General features: G+C 46.4%; 1 protein-coding gene across 1 annotated transcript; it reads left to right on the plus strand.

The window, feature by feature from the left end:
- The first annotated feature begins 17,567 nt into the window (after window positions 1-17,567).
- Window positions 17,568-18,906, plus strand: RLN3 (relaxin 3). Its single transcript, XM_059060500.2, has 2 exons — window positions 17,568-17,739; window positions 18,677-18,906. Exons 1-2 carry the CDS (start codon window positions 17,589-17,591, stop codon window positions 18,904-18,906), a joined length of 381 nt encoding a protein of 126 aa, XP_058916483.1. The 5' UTR covers window positions 17,568-17,588.
- The last annotated feature ends 934 nt before the right edge of the window (window positions 18,907-19,840 follow it).

Genomic DNA, 19,840 nt, shown 5'->3' on the forward strand with positions numbered 1-19,840 from the left:
ATCCCGTCACTCCCTCAAGGAAGCTGCGGGCTAAGAATAAAGGGGTGGGACCTGTAAGGTCGGGACTTGTTTGCGGCCGTAAAACTTGCCTTTTGGTTCGACTAAACGGGACATCAATCTAGCCCAAAGGTTTGCCGCGCTCTCTCGCTGGAAGCTGTGCTCATGCGCAGCACGCAAGGCCAGATGGGAGTGGTAGTCCGTTTCTGCGTATTTTAAACGCCTTACCAAATATAAAGTGCGAGAAAGGAAAGATCTCATCCTTCAGACTTCTCCCTTCCCCTATGGGCGAGTTCTTGGCCTCGCGCGCTGACGTCACAGGAGGAATGCTGTGACGCTGCGCTGCTTGTCTGTGACGTCGGCGGCGGAGGCCGGGCTCCGGGTTCGATGACGTCACCGGGCGCTCTTTCCCTCCCCCTATTACCCTACGGTGGTAGGATGAACGTGGGGGGCCGAGGCGGGATTCGATCCCAGGGCCGTGACACCTCCGCCACCATTTCCGCCTAAACCCATTACGCTCTCTGCCGCCTCCCCGCCCCATTGGACCCGTAAAGGTCACCGATGCAGGGGCTACCGCGGCTATCTCGGCCCCGCAGGAGGTGCGGGCCGACCTGGGAAAGGTCTCCCGCAGGCGGGGGAGACTTAATTAGCTGCTTCTACCGCGGACGATAAGCAAAGGTCAGCGTCCAGCCCTTCCCGGGGCAGCTCGGGTTGCTCAACCGGCTCCACACAGCTTCCCCCATCCTTCCCCGACTCCCACCCCGTCCTCCGTGCCTCAGTTTCTCTAGGGGAGGAGAAGAGACAGAAGCGGGGCTTGTACTAGGGTGAGCGTCTTGGGTGGAAAAACTCAATCATCAAGATGAATAACATTCTAATGAAATATTGAAATATTTTTTAAATATCAAAATTAATGGGAAAAAAATAAATCCATGGTGAACCTAATAGCAAAATGTTAAATAAAAACGGGATCTCCCAGGACTGGGATTAGGGCGGGGTGAGTCATGCGAGTGCAAGGTCGAATCTTATCTTTTGCTTTGTGTTGACATTAATTTTTATTTTTTATTTTTTTATTTTTTCCTGGCGGCGACACACAGCTTGCTTCTTTCTACTTTTTTTTTTTTTTTCCCTGGCGGCGGCACAGCTGGCCAGGATCTTAATTCCCAGACCAGGGATTGAACCCCGGCCTTCGCAGTGAAAGTGCAGAGTCCTAACCACTGGACCGCCAGGGAATTTCCAATTTTGACTTTTAAAAATATCTCGATGACTAATTTTTTTGACACCCCTTAAATTTTGTGGCGTAATCCCCCCCAAAGAGGGAGGGAAAAGAAAGCAAAGGCTCAGAGCCTGAAGTTCTAATTCAGATTTTGCTGTGTGACAAATGAGAAAGTGGCTCCACCTCTCTGGGCTTATGTTTCCTAGTTCAATGAACATTACACTTTCCTTGTGCAAGACCCTGGCTGTAAAAGTGTAAAAAGCAGACAAGTCCCTAGACTCTGCATTCTACTACAGGAGGAGAAACAATAAGCAGTGAAATTAATACTCAAGATAGGTTCATAAGAGCTGTGAGGTGCTACTATAGAGAAAATAATCAGAAAGGACTGATAATATAGCACAGGGAACTATACTCAATATTTTGTAATAACCTATAAGGGAAAAGGATCTGAGAAAGTGTGTATATATATATATATATATATATATATATATATATATATATGAATAACTTTGCTCTACACCTGAAACTAACACTACATTGTAAATCAACTATACTTCAATTTAAACAACAACAACAACAAAGACTCTTAAAAAAGAAAGCAACATTAGAGTGTGCGTAATAAGAGAGACCGCTGTAGCCAATGTAACCTGAGGAGGGGGTCATTCAAACTGCACCTGAGTTGTAGAAAGCAAGCAAGCCCCACAAAAGAGAGGTGGAGGGAACTGCAGAAGCAAAGACCTGGGGACTGGTACAAACATCTGGCAGGGGTGGAATTAGCAAAGAGGAAAGTGCCAAGAGGTGAGGTCAGAACTGTAAAGGTAGTCTGATGATTCTGCAGAAATCCTCCGAAGAGCCCAGCAAAGTGGAATATTCCCCCCACTTGACAGGTGAGCAAACAAAGGCTCAGAAGGGAAATTACCTCCTCTAGGATCATGTAACTGAAGGCAGCAGAACCCAGACAGCCTGTCTCCTTTTCTGGGACTTTCCAGTGTGCTTTGCTGCCCCTGGGTGTGACCCTGGATGGAAGACTAGAAGGGGCAGTCTGCTTGGAAATGCTAGCTGAGCCCCAAGAATTAATGAGACTTCCAGGCAGGAGGTGCCCGGGATAAATCCTGACTGGCAAAGCAAGTTGCTCAACCCTTGCAGCTACTTCTGTGAGACAGGTTTGGGTGCCAGAGCCAGCCATGTTGGGTGGGGGAGTGCCAAGAAGGCCTATTTTTACTTCTCACCCATTTCCCCACCTTCCTGAAGTCCTTGAACCCCCAAGATGGGTACAACCAAGCCTGGAAATCATTTCTTCAATTAAAATTACTCATTATAAAACTTAATGGCAGGGAAGGCAGTGTGGGATTAGAAATGCTCTATATTTTTATCTGGTGGTGGTTGCACGGGTATATAGCTATAAAAATTCCCTGAGCTCTCCATTTAAGATCTGTGCACTTTATATTATACCTTGATTTGAAAGTTAAAACACACACACACTTATTAGCCCACTGGAAGTAGCTCTCAACCAACTCCTTTCCGAAAATGTTGGTAATTAAAAGTAAGGAATTAAGCACGATCTTGCCTTCCCAGTAGTAACTTTTCATGGTCACCAAACAGTCTAAGAATGCCACCTAAAAAATGTGGAAGGAGGGGTTCCCTGGTGGCGCAGTGGTTGGGAGTCCGCCTGCCGATGCAGGGGACACAGGTTCGCGCCCCGGTCCGGGAGGATCCCACGTGCCGCGGAGCGGCTGGGCCCGTGAGCCATGGCCGCTGAGCCTGAGCGTCCGGAGCCTGTGCTCCGCAGCGGGAGAGACCACAACAGTGAGAGGCCCGTGTACCTCACACACACACACACACACACACACACACACGTGGAAGGAGAGAATTCCCTAGCGATCCAGTGGTTAAGACTGCATGCTTCCACTGCGGGGGGCCTGGGTTTGATCCCTGGCCCCATCCCTGGTTGGGAAACTAAGATCCTGCAACCTCTGTGGCATGGCCAAAAAAACTGTAAGGAATGAGAGAATTCGAACAATCACCATTTTGCACAAGGCAATGAAATAATTGATTTGGGCAGTATTCATCGATGGGTGTTATCAAACATCAGGTGAGAAGATGATGGGGAGCAAGATACGCCCGTGGTTCGCTAGGTGTAGGGGTGCAGACTTCATCACAGAGGCCAGACTGTCACCAGTGTTAACTGCAGTGAAGCTGAGCATCACAAGAGAGGGACCCTTGGGCCTCTGGGGCCTCCTGATGTGATACCAGTGGAAGTTCACAGCTTCCCCTGGGACACATCTTGCCAAAATGTTAAACTTGACTCTGATCAGGTCTCTTGACCTAACATCCAGTTTGCAGGAAATGGGAAGCGTAGAGGAACAAGTTAAATGACATCAGGAAGCAACTGACAAACCCCGAGGGTGGAGTGTGCTACAGGACAACTGTCCCAGTGTCTTCAACGCGTCAGTCGTGACAAAAAGGAGTGGGGGACTTCCCTGGTGATCCAGTGGTTAAGACTCCACGCTCCCACTGCAGGAGGCACAGCTTCCATCCCTGGTCGGGGAACTAAGGTCCTGCATGCCTCGCAGTGTGGCCAAAAAAAAAAAAAAAAAGAGCGGGGACTATTGTAGGGCAGGCGACATCATTGACATTTGAGGCCAAATTGATTGTTCTTTGTCGCGGGGGATATTCTGTGCACTGTAGAGTATTGAGCAGCATACCTGGCTACCACTCACTACACGCCAGTAGCACACAACCTCCCCACCCCCTCCCTTTGCCAGCTGTGACAACCAAGGCTGTCTCCAGACACAGCCAAATGTCCTTGGAGATACTGTCCTGGAGGATGGTGGAGCAACTGACAGAAGGACCCAGGGTCCCCAGGCTGTCTGCCAGCAGAGACAAACATTCTCTCTTGTTTCAGCCAGTTATTGGATCCCTGTTAAATTGAGAGAACTACAACTTTGGTAATTCTGTTCCAAGTTTTTATAGTCACTGAGTTTTGCACCAGATAAGAATGCTCACTGAAGCAGGAAGTTGGAAGCAATGTAGCTGTCCATCCCTCGGGGACTCAAAAGATGAAATAAGAATGCTGAATGATACAGAGAGTACTAATCTAACAGTGAAAGCAACAAAGTAGCTCTTAAAAAATGTGACGCTGATGCGGTGAAACTCAGACACTTTAGCATTTTAAAATAAGGCAACCTTGCTCCTGACCCAAGTGGCAAGAGTGAGAGGTCTTCATGGAGTTTTGCTAAAAGAGAGAAAAAAAGAAATTAAGAGCCATCCATTAATGTGCCAGCGAGTAATGAAATAAGAATCTGACACTTGGTGCATTGAAATGCAAACAAGATGTCCTTCTGTTATGCTGGAAATTCATCTTAAAAGCCTGTGCATTTCTGCTCATTAAACATGAGGTGTAGTGAATGATTAGCAGGCTGGTTCTTCTTTTTTTAAAAAAAAATTTATTTTATTTATTTATATTTGGCTGCATTGGGTCTTCGTTGCTATGAGCGGGCTTTCTCTAGTTGTGGTGAGCGGGGGCTACTCTTCATTGCGGTGAGTGGGCTTCTCATTGCAGTGGCTTCTCTTGTTGCAGAGCATGGGCTCTAGGCGTGCAGGCTTCAGTAGTTGTGGCACGTGGGCTCAGTAGTTGTGGCTCGCGGACTCTAGAGCGCAGGCTTAATAGTTGTGGCGCATGGGCTTAGTAGCTCCGCAGCATGTGGGATCTTCCCGGACCAGGGCTTGAACCCATGTCTCCTGCATTGGCAGGCAGATTCTTTTTTTTTTTTTTTTTTTTTTTTTGCTGTACGCGGGCCTCTCGCTGTTGTGGCCTCTCCCGTTGCGGAGCACAGGCTCCGGAGGCACAGGCTCAGCGGCCATGGCTCACGGGCCCAGCCGCTCCGCGTCATGTGGGATCTTCCCGGAGCGGGGCACGAACCCATGTCCCCTGCATCGGCAGGCGGACTCTCAACCACTGCACCACCAGGGAAGCCCGGCAGGCAGATTCTTAATCACTGCACCACTAGAGAATCCCAGGGTGGTTCTTCTAACTTTTCAAACTATGTACACAGTAGGGTAAAAGAAAAAAATATATGTATATTTATTTATTTATGTTTGATATGTAAACTGTGCAGATATATCCATGAAATTGATGCATGAAGACAGTCTTCACGCATGGAAACCTATCTCTGGAGGCACTGAAAAGAAGATTTGTAAAAGAAAGGAATGGACTGAGATTTTAAAATAACAAAGATCTGAGAGACAATGCCCTAAATACTTGGGCTTTTAGAGAAAATGCTTGGGGTGCATGCACATCTACATGAACCTGTGTCAACCTATTCCCCGTTCCCCCAACTCCCAACCCCCAGGGGAAAGACAACTTTTTGTTGGGAGGAGGCTGAAGGAAAGAAGTTAATAAATGCTTTCAATCTGGTTAAAAAAAGAAAACAAAAAGACAAAACAAAATAAGCAAAAAATCCCACAATGTATCACTGAAGAGGATACAGATGGAGATCTATTACACAATGTCATTTTGCAAATTACAACATACTTGTATAAACATATAAAGTAAAAGTATAAACATACAAAATGATACATCCTATTATTTAAGAATATCTACTAGGGCTTCCCTGGTGGCGCAGTGGTTGAGAATCCGCCTGCCGATGCAGGGGACGCGGGTTCGTGCCCCGGTCCGGGAAGATCCCACATGCCGTGGAGCGGCTGGGCCCGTGAGCCATGGCCGCTGAGCCTGAGCGTCCGGAGCCTGTGCTCCGCAACGGGAGAGGCCACAACAGTGAGAGGCCCAAGTACCACAAAAAAAAAAAAAAAAAAAAAAAAAAAAATCTACCAGCTTAAGAGCGCGTAGCAAATGCCTTAGAGGTGCTGGCAAAGGTTTGGGAAGGGCAAGGAATTGGGGATCTGGGATGGAGGGGACAGAAATTAAACTGGTGAGGGCTTTGCATGAACCAATGAAGATATGATAGAATCTGGGGAGAAGCGGGGCTGGGGTGAGACCTGGGTTCAGTGGCAACTTGCCGGGGGGGCAGATATCACATTGCAAAAGGCTGAGGGCCAAGTGGGAGGGGAATAATGGAGAAACTGAGTACAGGTGAGATGTATTTGGGTGAGGAAGTCATATTCTACATCTGCACTGTCTTATATGGTAATTGCTAGTCCTGTGTGGCTATTTTTACGGGAGGGGATGCCTTTTATTTCTTTTTCTTGCCTAGCTGCTCTGTCTAGGACTTCCAGTGCTCTGTTAAATAGAAGTAGTGAGAGTGGGCACCCTTGTCTTGTTCCTAATCTTAGAGGAAAAACTTTCAGTGTTGAGTATGATGTTAGCTGTGGGCTTGTCATATATGGCCTTTGTTACATTAAGTACATTTCCTCTGAATAGCAGTTTGCTGAGAGTGTTTATCAGGAAAGGATATTGAATTTTGTCAGATATTTTTTCTGCATCTATTGAGATGATCACATGATTTTTATCCTTCATTTTGTTAATGTGGTTTATCACGCTGATTAATTTACAGGTGTTGAACCTCCTTGCATCCCTAGCATAAATCCCACTTGATCGTGGTGTATGATCCCTTTAATGTATTGTTGATTTTTTTTTTTTTTTTCGATACGCAGGCCTTTCACTGCTGTGGCCTCTCCCGTTGCGGAGCACAGGCTCTGGATGCGCAGGCTCAGCGGCCGTGGCTCACGGGCCCAGCCGCTTCTTCCCGGACTGGGGCACGAACCCGCGTCCCCTGCATCGGCAGGCGGACTCTCAACCACTGCGCCACCAGGGAAGCCCTGTATTGTTGAATTTGATTTGCTAATTTTTTTTTTTTTTTTGGCCGAGCCTCAGGGCCTGCAGGATCTTGGTTCCTTGACCAGGGGTCGGACCCTAGCCCCTGCAGTGGAAGCTCGGAGTCTTAACCACTGGCCCACCAGGGAAGTCCCTGATTTGCTAATATTTTGTTGAGAGTTTTTGCATCTAGCTTCATCAGGGATATTGGCCTGTAATTTTCCATGTGGCTATTAAAATTTAAAGAAACTAAAATAAAATACAATGAAGAATTCAGTTCCTCAGTCTCACAGGAAACATTTTAAGCACTCAACAGCCGCATGTAGCTAGTGACTACTGTATGGGAAAACACATTTTCAACATCAGACAAAGTGCTATTGGCCAGCACTGCTCTAAACCAACTCTAAACAGATATTACTGAGACTCAGGGAAATGTTAACATTCGCTTTGGGGTAAGATGATACTGAAGAATGATTGTATATTTTGTTAGGTGTGAAAATGGCATTATATTATGTAGGAAAATGTGTGTTGTAGTATTTAGAGATGAAAAATGGTGTCAATAAGGTTGAAAAGAGATGGTGTGTTTAAAATACCTAGGACAGGGCTTCCCTGGTGGCGCAGTGGTTGAGAATCCGCCTGCCGATGCAGGGGACGCGGGTTCGTGCCCGGATCCGGGAAGATCCCACATGCCGCGGAGCGGCTGGGCCCGTGAGCCGTGGCCGCTGAGCCTGCGCGTCCGGAGCCTGTGCTCCGCAACGGGAGAGGCCACAACAGTGAGAGGCCCGCGTACCACAAAAAAAAAAAAAAAAAAAAAAAAAAAAAAAAAAAAAAATAAAATAAAATAAAATACCTAGGACAAAGCCAGACATGTAGCAAATCCTCAATAAATGTTAGTGATCAGTAATCTTAAGAGTTTAGAGAAATGACAAATTGGGAAAAAATATTTATTACACATTTCATAACCATATTGTGAGTTTCCTTAACATATCAGAACTGCTAGGGGAGTTCCGGTGGCCTAGTGGTTAGGATTCCGGGCTTTCACTGCCGTGGACCGGGTTCAGTCCCTGGTCAGGGAACTGAGATCCTGCAAGCTGCGTGGAGTGGCCAAAAAAACAAAACAAAACAAGGGACTTCGCTGGTGGTGCAGTGATTAAGAATCCGCCTGCCAATGCAGGGGACACGGGTTTGAGCCCTGGTCTGGGAAGATCCCACATACCACAGAGCAACTAAGCCCGTTGCTTAGTTAACCACAACTACTGAGCCCATGTGCCACAACTACTGAAGCCTATGTGCTTAGAGACCGTGCTCTGCGACAAAGAGAAGACACCTCAGTGAGAAGCCCACGTACTGCAACAAAGAGTATACCCTGCTCGTGGCAACTAGAGAAAGCCGGCTCGTAGCAACCAAGACCCAAGGCAGCCAAAAATAATTAATTAATTTTTTAAAAAAAGAAACAAAATTAAAAAAAAAAAAAACCAAACTCCTAGAAATCAGGAAGGAAAAGATCAACAACCTAAAATAAAAATGGACAAGGAAGGTGACCAGAGAGGAAAAAGAAAACTATAAATAGCTCTTAAACACATGGAAATATGGAAACATGTTCCGTCTTGCTTGTGGTTAGGCAAATGCAAATTTTCTCTACTCTGAGATACCATTTTTCACTTGTTCTTTTGGCAAAAATCCAAAGTTTGATAATATTCTGTTGGTGAAGCTGAAGGGAAATAGGACTCTTATCCATTGCTGGAGGGAGTGTAAATTAATCTAACCCTCAAGGAAGGAAATTTGGTAATATCTGTAAAAATTACAAATGCACATAATCTTTGAGCCAGAAATCTCACATTGCAGAATTTATATACAGATACACTTGCATACATGTGAAATGACATTTGTGCAAGGTTCTTCACTGCAGTGTTAACCTAAGAACAAACGAATGAAAAAAATGTGTCTCTGGCAGTGAAATTAACCATGCGGTATCTACATGGCAAAATACTATCCCGCTGTAGAAAATGACAAGGGTGCATAAAGAGAGCTTTGGAAAGGGGAGCACTCCAGCATTTGTTGTTAAGTTGGGGCGGGGGTGGAGGAGGAAGGTGCAGAAGAATATGTAAAACATGTTACCTTGAACTGAAATTCTGACACATTCTACCACATGGATGAACCTTGAACAATTATGCTAAATGCAAGAATCTAGACACAAAAGGGAAAGTCCTGTATCATTCCAATTTGCAATGTACCTTGAATAAGCAAATTCATAGAGACAAAAAGTAGAATGGTGGTTACCAGGAGCTGGGAGAGGGAGGAATGGGGAGTACCTGTTTAACTGGATACAGAGTTTCAGTTTGGGAAGATGAAAAATTTCTGGAGATGGATGGTGGTGATAGTTGCATGACAATGTGAATGTACTTAATGCCACTGAACTTTATACTTAAAAATGGCTAAAATGGTATATTTTATGTTATATATATTTTACCACAATAAAAAACCCAACATTTTAATGCTACCTTTAATGTAAAAGCAGGTGTGTGTGTGTTGGAGGGGGTGGGGGGATAAGGACTTGTATTCATATTTCTTTTCATATGTGCACAGAAATTCCATAAAGATACTCAGGAAATCAAGAGCAGTGGGTTACCTGTGGGGGAAGAGAGGGGAACTAAGACTTGGGAGGGAGATACTGCAGCATAAACCTTATGCTTTTCGTTTTTTGAAGCCCATGAATGTATTAACTGTTCAAAAATAAAATTAATTGGACTTCCCTGGTAGTCCAGTGGGTAAGACTCCACACTCCCAATGCAGGGGGCCCGGGTCTGATCCCTGGTCGGGGAACTAGATCCCGCATGCATGCCGCAGCTAAGAGTTCACATACCACAACTAAGAAGTCTGCCTGCTGCAACTATGAGCCCACATGCCACAACTAAAAGATCCCGCGTGCTGCAAGTAAGACCTGGCACAACCAAAAATTAAATAAATAAATAAATAAAATTAGTTAACAAATTAGGAGGATGGCTTTATTCAGGATTGATTGGTAAGATTTGAGTGCTTTTTTTTTTTTTTTTTTTTTTGTGGTACGCAGCCCTCTCACTGTTGTGGCCTCTCCCGTTGCGGAGCACAGGCTCCGGACGCGCAGGCTCAGCGGCCATGGCTCACGGGCCCAGCCGCTCCGCGGCACGTGGGATCTTCCCGGACCGGTGCGTGTCCCCTGCATCGGCAGGCGGACTTTCAACCACTGCACCAACAGGGAAGCCCGATTTTTTTTTTTTAAAGATCTGTGTTGTGGGTGTTTTTTTAATATAAATTTATTTATTTATTTTTGGCTGTGTTGGGTCTTAGTTGCTGCGCACGGACTTTCTCTAGTTGCGGCGAGCGGGGTCTACTCTTCATCGCGGTGCGCGGGCTTCTCATTGCGGTGGCTTCCCTTGTTGCGGAGCACAGGCTCTAGGCGCACGGACTTCAGTAGTTGCAGCATGTGGGCTCACTAGTTGTGGCTCACGCTCTGGACTGCAGGTTCAGTAGTTGTGGCACACGGGCTTAGTTGCTCTGTGGCATGTGGGATCTTCCCGGACCAGGGCTCAAACCCATGTCCCCTGCATTGGCAGGCGGATTCTTAACCACTTTGTCACGAGGGAAGTCCCTTAAGTGCATTTTTATGCTGCCCATGATAATGGTGGTGATGATGATGATGACAGTTAACAGTAATGATATTGGTAGCAGATAACATTTCCCAATTCTTATATATTAGTTTCCTATGGCTGCTGTAACAGTTCACCACAATTGGGTGGCTTATAGCAGTGGAAATTTATTCGCTCACAGTTTTGCAGGCCAGAAGTCTGAAATCAAAGTGTCAGCAGAGCTGTGGCTCCCTCCCAAGGCTCTAGGGGAGGATCTTTCATTCTCTTGCAGCTTTCGGTGGCTCCTGGCATGACTTGGCCTCTTTGGCTACATCACTCCAATCTCTGCCTCTATCTTCACTTGGCCTTATCTCTTCTGTCTCTGTCTATTAACACTTGTCATCGGATTTAGGGCCCACCCAGATAATCCAGGATGATCTCATTTCGAAGTCCTTAATTATATCCACAAAGATCCTTTTTTCCAAATAAGATCACGTTCACAGGTCCTGTGATATATCACCAGGAGGTGATCACCATTCAACCCTCTGCACTTGGGTGTTATGCCTGGTGCTAAGCACTTTACGGAATTTCACCCAAGTCCTCAAACAACCCCATAAAGTAGATATGCATATTATCTACATCTTCCCAATGAACTCATAGAGGTGCAGAGTGGGATTTGCACTCAGCTGTGATGGGCTCAAAATTCTGATTCTGTGTGAGGCACAATAGAAGCTTCTGGTCCTGGGACAGTCAGTTAAAGTCCAACAGTCAGGCAACAAAGACTTCCTGATGTGTTTGTTCATCAGCAACCCCTGGGCCAGGATTGGGGATATGGAGAAAAGGGCAGAAGGGTACATCCCTAGAGAGTGGCCAGGAGAAGAGGCAGAGGAGGGCAGCATATTATTCATCAGCCCTTTTGAAGCAGTACAGTCAGATATGACTCCTGTCTTCTGGAGCGTTGTCCTTGGCCTTGGGGGCAGCCAAGGCCAGGAGTCTGTCATGAAGAAAAGGACAAAGGAATAAAGTTCGAATCCAAAGGGGATGTGTCAAGTAGACCTAACATTTAAGGGGCTTCCTTGGTGGCACAGTGGATAGGAATCCGCCTGCCAATGCAGGAGACACAGATTCGAGCCCTGGTCTGGGAAGATTCCACATGCCGAGGAGCAACTAAGCCCATGCACCACAACTACTGAGCCTGAGCTCTAGAGCCCACGTGCCACAACTACTGAGCCCACGTGCCGCAACTACTGAAGCCTGCACGCCTAGAGCCCACACTCCACAGCAAGAGAAGCCACCGCAATGAGAAGCCCGCACACCGCAATGAAGAGTAGCCCCCTATCGCTACAACTGGAGAAAGCCCTCATGCATCAACAAAGACCCACCGCAGCCAAAATAAAAATAAAAATTTTAAAATTTTTTTAAAAAAAGAAGTAACATTTAATTAAGCAGCACTTACTGCATGCCACAGACTGTTTTAAGAATTTGACGCACTCATTGAGTCCTCCTTGTTTTACAGGTGAGGAAACCAAGGCACAGAGAGCTTAAGTGACTTGCCGAAGGTCACACAGCAGGAACTAGGCAGACATGGGATTCGAACCCAGCTCTGCCAATCACCAGAGCCCTTATTGTTGTTTTGTGTAACTTGAGGTGAAATTTAAAAATATATAATATAAATAATTAAATAGGACTGCACTTCCACTGCAGGGGGCATAGTTCTGATCCCTCACTGGGGAAGCTCCACATGCTGCGCGGTGTGGCAAAAAACAAACAAACAAAACCAACAAAACAAATAAATAAATAAATTGAGGTGAAATTGACATAACATAAAATTAACCGTGGTAAAGTGGACAATTCAGTGGTATTTAGTATATTCATAATGTTGTGCAACCACCACCTCTGTCTAGCTCCAAAATGTTTTCATCACCCCAGAGATATACCGGTAGGAATTACTCCCGATCCCTCCCTCCTCCCAACCCTTGGCAACCGCTAGTCTGCTTTCTGTCTCTATGGGTGTGCCTATTCCAGACATCTCCTATAAATGGAATTATACACTATGGTGTATAATATGTATAATATGTATAATATGTATACATATACATATACATATGTATAATATGGTGTCTGGCTTCTTTCACTCAGCATAATGCTTTCAAGGTTCATCCACATTGTAGCATGTGTCATTGCTTCGTTCCTTTCTAGGCTGAGTGATATTCCATTGTATGGATGGACCATATTTTGTTTATCCATTCATCTGTTGATGGGCATCAGGGTTGTTTCCACTTTTTGGCTATTGTGACTAGTGCTACTATAAACATGCATGTACATGTAACATTAAAATGGTCAATTTTATTTCACATGAATTTTACCTCAATATATATATTTTTAAAGTGATGCTATCAGCTGAGAAGGCCCAGAAGCAACAACATCAACTCCCACCTTCAGTAGCAATGAGCTGACTCAGCATCCAGGTCTTGGCTTCTCAATGCCACTCTCCAGTAAAGGGAACACAGGCTCCTTGGGAAAATGGCTGATACTAGGACTGGGGCAGGGGAAATGCAAGGTGAGCCTGGAACATCTTGTGGTGCCAGACAGTAAGGAAGTACTTAAAGAAAGAAAAAAAAAAAAAATATATATATATATATATAGAGAGAGAGAGAGAGAGAAATAGAGACAGAGACAGAAAGAGAGACAGAAAGACAGAGACAGAGAGAGATAGTCATGTCAAAAGAGCAGTGCCTGAAAGAAAATGCTTAGAGCAGGGGCCAGTTGAAAGAGCTCCCAATGGCCAAAGCTGGAACAATTTGAGCGGTGAAATAAATAATAATAGTATTGAATTTTAACCCAAAGAATAAAAATAACTATTCATGAGTCCATATTGGTATAAACAAATAATTGAACAAGTAAATAAATGGAGATGAAACAACTCTTCCTTACAGAAGAATTCCAAATAATAAATAATAGCAAATGCATACAATCCACCAATGAATGCTAATATCATTGGGTGGAATGGGAAACAGGACCTTTGCATAGCCTCAAAGCATCTCACTCAAAGCATTTATTAGTTGGTATAGTTTTAACGTATGTCCACAAATTCTTCCATACTCCTCCTCCCAGACAGTGGAGTTTAATTTCCCTGCTCTGGATGGAGGCTGGGAATGTTCTGTTTCTGGACCTGAGGGGTGGATGCAGAAGTGTGTTCAGTTTGTGAAAATTCTTCCAGGTGTCCACTGATGATCTGGGCACTTTTCTGTATGTGCCCAGATCTCTATGAACTTTGATAAAAAGTTCAATTTGTTAGAGTGAAAAAAAAAGAAAAAAAAAGAAATATACTCAGTTATGTTTCAGAGATTCAGTTATCTGTTTCAGAGACGCCCAGGTTGGTGTTAAAACTAATTAAAAGCAGGGAATTTCCTGGTGATCCAGTGGTTAGGACTCCGAGCTCTCACTGCAGAGGGTCTGGGTTCAATCCCTGGTTGGGGAACTAAGATCTCATAAACCATGTGGCACGGTGAAAAAGTAAAAAAATTTAAAAACCACAAAACAAATAAAAAGCAAAGAAGTGGTGGTGGCTGAAGTCAGGATGGTGGTAATCTCTGTAGGGAAGAAATTGTGACCAGGGATGCGGGGGTGGGAGGGTGGGGTTGACATCTGTGGTGCTCGCACTGTCCTTCTTCTTGATCTGGGTAATGATGACATGGGTGTTTTTAAAAAAATCATTATTTTTAAAATTATGCAGATTGCAATGTTTTTCACATTTTCGTGGTGTCCTGGAGCTGGCTTATACTGACTTGTGAAAATTGATTGTTACCTTTTCAGGAATTTGGCAACATCACACTGATATCACGCTGGTAGCCTGAAATTGGCCAGAAACCTATAACTGCTATAAATCAGGGCCTTTTTTTTTTTTTTCCCGGAGAGCCCATTGGGGTTTACTTGTTTTGTTATTTTTTAATATTAAAAAAAGTTGAAGTATAGGGGGCTTCCCTGGTGGTGCAGTGGTTAAGAATCTGCCTGCCAATGCAGGGGACACGGGTTTGAGCCCTGGTCTGGGAGGATCCCACATGCCGCGGAGCAACTAATCCCGTGTGCCACAACTACTGAGCCTGCGCTCTAGAGCCCACGAGCTGCAACTACTGAAGCCCGCGCACCTAGAGCCCCCTTGCTCTGCAGCAAGAGAAGCCACGGCAGTGAAAGGTCTGTGCACCGCAACGAAGAGTAGCCTCCGCTCGCAGCAACTAGAGAAAACCTGCATGCAGTAATGAAGACCCAACACAACCAAAAATAAATAAAATAAAATAAATAAATTAATTTTTTTTTAAATTGAAGTATAGGGACTTCCCTGGTGGTCCAGTGGCTAAGGCTCCGTGCTCCCAATGCAAGGGGCCTGGGTTCGATCCTGGTCAGAGAACTAGATTCCGCATGCCACAACTAAAGATCCCTCATGCTGCAACTAAGGCCCGGTGCAGCCAAATAAATAAATATTTTAAACAAATTATTTAAAAAATTGAAGCATAGTTGATTTACAATGTTGTGTTTCAGGTTTCAGGAGTTTCAGGTGTATAGAACAGTGATTCAGTTATACACATATTCATGTATGTGTGTATATATATATATATATATATATATATATATACACATATATATATTCTTTTTCAGATTCTTTTCCCTTATAGTTTATCGCAAAATATTGAGTAGAGTTCCCTGTGCTATACAGTAGGTCCTTGTTGTTTATCTATTTTATATATAGTAGTGTGTTTATGTTAATCCCAACCTCCTAATTTATCCCTTCTCCACCTCTTTCCCCTTTGGTAATGATAAGTTTGTCTTCTATGTCTGTGGGTTTATTTCTGTTTTGTAAATAAGTTCATTTGTATCTGGAAAGCCCACTGTTAAACATTGCTCAGCACACGACAGTTCCTCTCTGTATATGATATTAAACTTTTAAAAATTATTTTTAAAATTATGGTAACATAACATGAAATGTACCATCTTAACCATTTTAAGTGTCCAGTTCAACGACATAAAGTACATTCACATGGTCCTGCAATCATCACTACCATCCATCTCCAGAACCCTTTTCATCTGCGAAACTGAAACTCTGTCCCCATAACAATTTTTTTAAGTGAAATGTGATTTATTTCAATGTTTTTTTTAAAATTAATTAATTTATTTACTTTTGCTGTGTTGGGTCGTCGTTTCTGAGCGAGGCCTTTCTCTAGTTGTGGCAAGCGGGGGCCACTCTTCATCGCGGTGTGGGGGCCCCTCACTATCGCGGCCTCTCTTGTTGCGGAGCACAGGCTCCAGACGCGCAGGCTCAGTAGTTGTGGCTCACGGGCCTAGTTGCTCCGCGGCATGTGGGATCTTCCCAGACCAGGGCTCGAACCCGTGTCCCCTGCATTGGCAGGCAGATTCTCAACCACTGAGCCACCAGGGAAGCCCCCTCATAACAATTTAAAAAAAAATAAATTTACTTATTTATTTTTGGCTGCGTTGGGTCTGTTGCTGTGCACAGGCTTTCTCTAGTTGTGGCGAGCGGGGGCTACTCTTCTTTGCGGTGCGCGGGCTTTTTGCAGTGGCTTCTCTTGTTGGGGAGCATGGCCTCTAGGCACACGGCTCAGTAGTTGTGGTGCATGAGCTTAGTTGCTCCATGGCATGTGGAATCTTCCTGGACCAGGGCTCGAACGCGTGTCCCCTGCATTGGCAGGCGGAATCCTAACCACTGCACCACCGGGGAAGTCTCAACATTTTTTTTTAATCCTTAAAAGTTTTCCCTGGGGGGAGGAATAAATTTGGAGGTTGGAACTGACATACACACACTACTATAAATAAAATAGATAACTAATAAGAACCTACTGTATAGCACAGGGAACTCTACTCAATACTCTGTAATGGCCTATATGGGAAAAGAATCTAAAAAAACTGTGGATAGGGCTTCCCTGGTGGCGCAGTGGTTGAGAGTCCGCCTGCCGACGCAGGGGACACTGGTTCGTGCCCCGGTCCGGGAGGATCCCACATGCAGCGGAGCGGCTGGGCCCGTGAGCCGTGGCCGTTGAGCCTGTGCGTCCGGAGCCTGTTGTCCTCAAAGGGAGAGTCCGCGAGAGTGAGAGGCCCACGTACCGCAAAAAAAAAAAAAAAAAATGTGGTTTCTGAACAAGGACCAACTGTATGGCACAAGGAACACTGCTCAATGTTATGTGGCAGCCTCGATGGGAGAGGAGTTTGGGGGAGAATGGAAACATGTATATGTATGGCTGAGGCCCTTTGCTGTGCACCTGAAACTATCACAACATTGTTAATTGGCTATACTCCAATATAAAATAAAAAGTTAAAAAAAATAAAAAGTGTGGTTTCTGGACCAGCAGCATCAGCATGGCCTGGAAATTTGTTGCCAATGCAGATTTTCAGACACTCTGCACATAGGGCCCAGGGATCTGTGTTTTTACGAGCCCTCCAGGAGATTCTGAGGCTTGCTCAAATTTTGAGAACTATTATCATAGGCTGTTGGGAGGATTAAATCAATTAAACAAATCTACATATTTAGAGCAGTGCCTGGCCCCATAGCCCATACTGTGTAAGCACTCATTATCGTTGTTATTACGGAGAAGGCCTGGACGCCTAGCAGTATGGTGGTGGTGGGGGGCTGGCTGTGCCCTCCTCTCTCCCGGTCTGGTGGGGGGTCTGGCTTCCTGGTCCCTGCTAAGTGGAGGCCTTCTCACCTCTCTCTGTTGAAGATGACAGTGAGCTGGACCACATCACCCCATCCCTGGCGAAAGGTTATCGCTTGGTCCGGGAAACGGGAAAGGTCAGTGCTGGAGGGGTGGAGGGGGCCGCGTGCCTGCCTCCTCTCTGCTGGTGGAAATAAAGGAGGTCACTTCGCTCCTCCATGACAGGCGGGGGAAGCTAAGATGTATAAATGGGGGACCAGGAGGAGGTGGAGGCACCAACCACAGGAAGCTGCCTTGCCGTGCCACCTCTCACATCTCAGGCAGCCCTGTCCAGCATGGCCAAACGTCCTCTGCTGCTGCTGCTGGCCATGGGGGTGCTGGCTGGGGAGCTGTGGACCGAGTCCCAGGCAGCACCCTACGGAGTGAAGCTTTGCGGCAGGTGCTCCTGGTGGAGACGGTCAGACATCCTGGCCTATGAAGCTATGGGTGAGGCTGGGGAGGTGGTGTGTGTGTGTGTTAGGGGCATTGACAGGACACAAGATGGGTCCAAGGAGCCAGGGACGGAGGTGAGATGAGGGGCTGGGGCAGGAGACTCCCTCCTCCACCACATGCAGCTGGGGAGATGGGCCAGGCCCTCAAAGCTGTGTCAAGGCTGGGGGAGCCGGATGGGGGAGGGGCAGCAAACCATCCACACCAGCTAAAAGTCTGCTGCTACTTGGGAGCCCTGTGCCCTGCATTAGGCAAGGCTGCTCTTTGCACAACACTGGGAAGTGCCTTTCAGAAGCAGAAACTAAAGTGCTTTCCAAGCCTTCAGGGAAGGGAATGTGAGGCATGTGGTGAGTACAAGGCTAGATTTGCCACCTAGTAGGTGACCCTCCTACCAAGTTGCTTTCCTTCCCTGATCCTCTTTATCTGCAAATGGGAGGCACAGCCCCTGTATCTTGCAGATTTGTTAAGCGGCAGAATTGAGTGAAAACAGGTTAGGACAAGGTTGAGTGCCTACCATGTGCCAGACACTATTCTAAGTTTTTTTTTTTTTTAATGGGTATTAATTAAATCATCTACTCTGTATAAAACCCTAGAAGGTAGGAGTTATTACTATCCCCGTTTTGCCAACAAGGAAACGGAAGCTGAGAGATGATAACAGGATTGGTGTTCAGTCAGTTCAGCTCCCAAACACATGTTCTTAACCATCAGGCCCTCAGTAAATAAATAGTAGGGGAAAAGATATGACAGAAGAGGAAAGTCAAGCTCAATGAGGCTGAGTAAGCTGCCCATCAAAGCAGGAACCCAGGCCTGAGTGGAATCAAAATCTTTACTCGGGAGGCTGAATCACAAGAACAGAGAAGTAGCTGGACCAGCCAGGAGCCTGGACTCTGGGTATGACAGAGTCCCAAGCACTAACTCTTTTCATCTTTTGCAGGGGATGCCTTCCCAGACGCAGACTCCAATGCAGACAGCGAGCTGGATGAGGCAGTGGCCTCCAGCGAGTGGCTGGCCCTTACCAAGTCCCTCCAGGCCTTCTATGGAGGCCGGCCTGGCTGGCGGGACACCCCAGGGGCTCTGCGGGGCAGCCGCGATGTCCTGGCTGGCCTCTCCAGCGACTGCTGCAAGTTGGGGTGCAGCAAGGGTGAAATCAGCAGCCTCTGCTAGAAGGGGAACGGGGCAGCCAGGGAGCACCAGGGTGAACGCCCCAGCACTGCCATCCATCTAATCGGTATCCAGCCGGGCACCTGTTTCTGGCCCCTCATGCATTCATTCATCAGCGAGTCTCAGAGGTCAGGCACTGTGGACTTGGACAGAGTCCCCCCCACCCAACTCTGACCTTTGAGCAGCCTGCCTCTCCTGACCCTGAGCAAGCTGTGCCCCTACCTGGCCAAATGGGGACCCTGCCCTCTCCACAGCCCATATCATGCCTTTCCTGGCCTATACTGTCTCCTGCTGCAATGGATGCCCCTACTCTACCCAAACTGGCCACACTGAGACCCTTACCCAAACTGTGACTCTCTCCTGTCCCAACTGTGGCCACTGTCGCCTTGCTAGCCCCAATTATACCGCAGCCCCATTCCAGCCTTTGGCCGTTCCCTTCCCCCTGTCTGCCAACCCCTCTCCCTCCGACCTTGCCTGCTGGGGGTTCTAAAGCTGCGGACCCCAGGGTTGGTGGAGGGACCCCTGGGTTCCCTTCATATGCTGGGGTGGGAAGCTCAGTGGGGGGAACGAATCAGAATCTTCTCCAACCCCAAAGATAAAAAGTTCCAAAGGAACGGAAGAGATATGGGAACATACGTATAAGTATAAACTGATACACTTTGTTGTAAAGCAGAAACGAACACACCATTGTGAAGCAATTATACTCCAATAAAGATGTTTTAAAAAAAAAAGTTCCAGGGCTTCCCTGGTGGCGCAGTGGTTGAGAATCCGCCTGCCGATACAGAGGACACAGGTTCGTGCCCCGGTCCGGGAAGATCCCACATGCCGCGGAGCAGCTGGGCCCGTGAGCCATGGCCGCTGAGCCTGCGCGTCCGGAGCCTGTGCTCCGCAACGGGAGAGAGGCCACAGCAGTGAGAGGCCCGCATATCACAAAAAA

This window comes from Kogia breviceps, chromosome 4, assembly GCF_026419965.1.
Source record: "Kogia breviceps isolate mKogBre1 chromosome 4, mKogBre1 haplotype 1, whole genome shotgun sequence".
Taxonomy (NCBI): Eukaryota; Metazoa; Chordata; class Mammalia; order Artiodactyla; family Physeteridae; genus Kogia; species Kogia breviceps.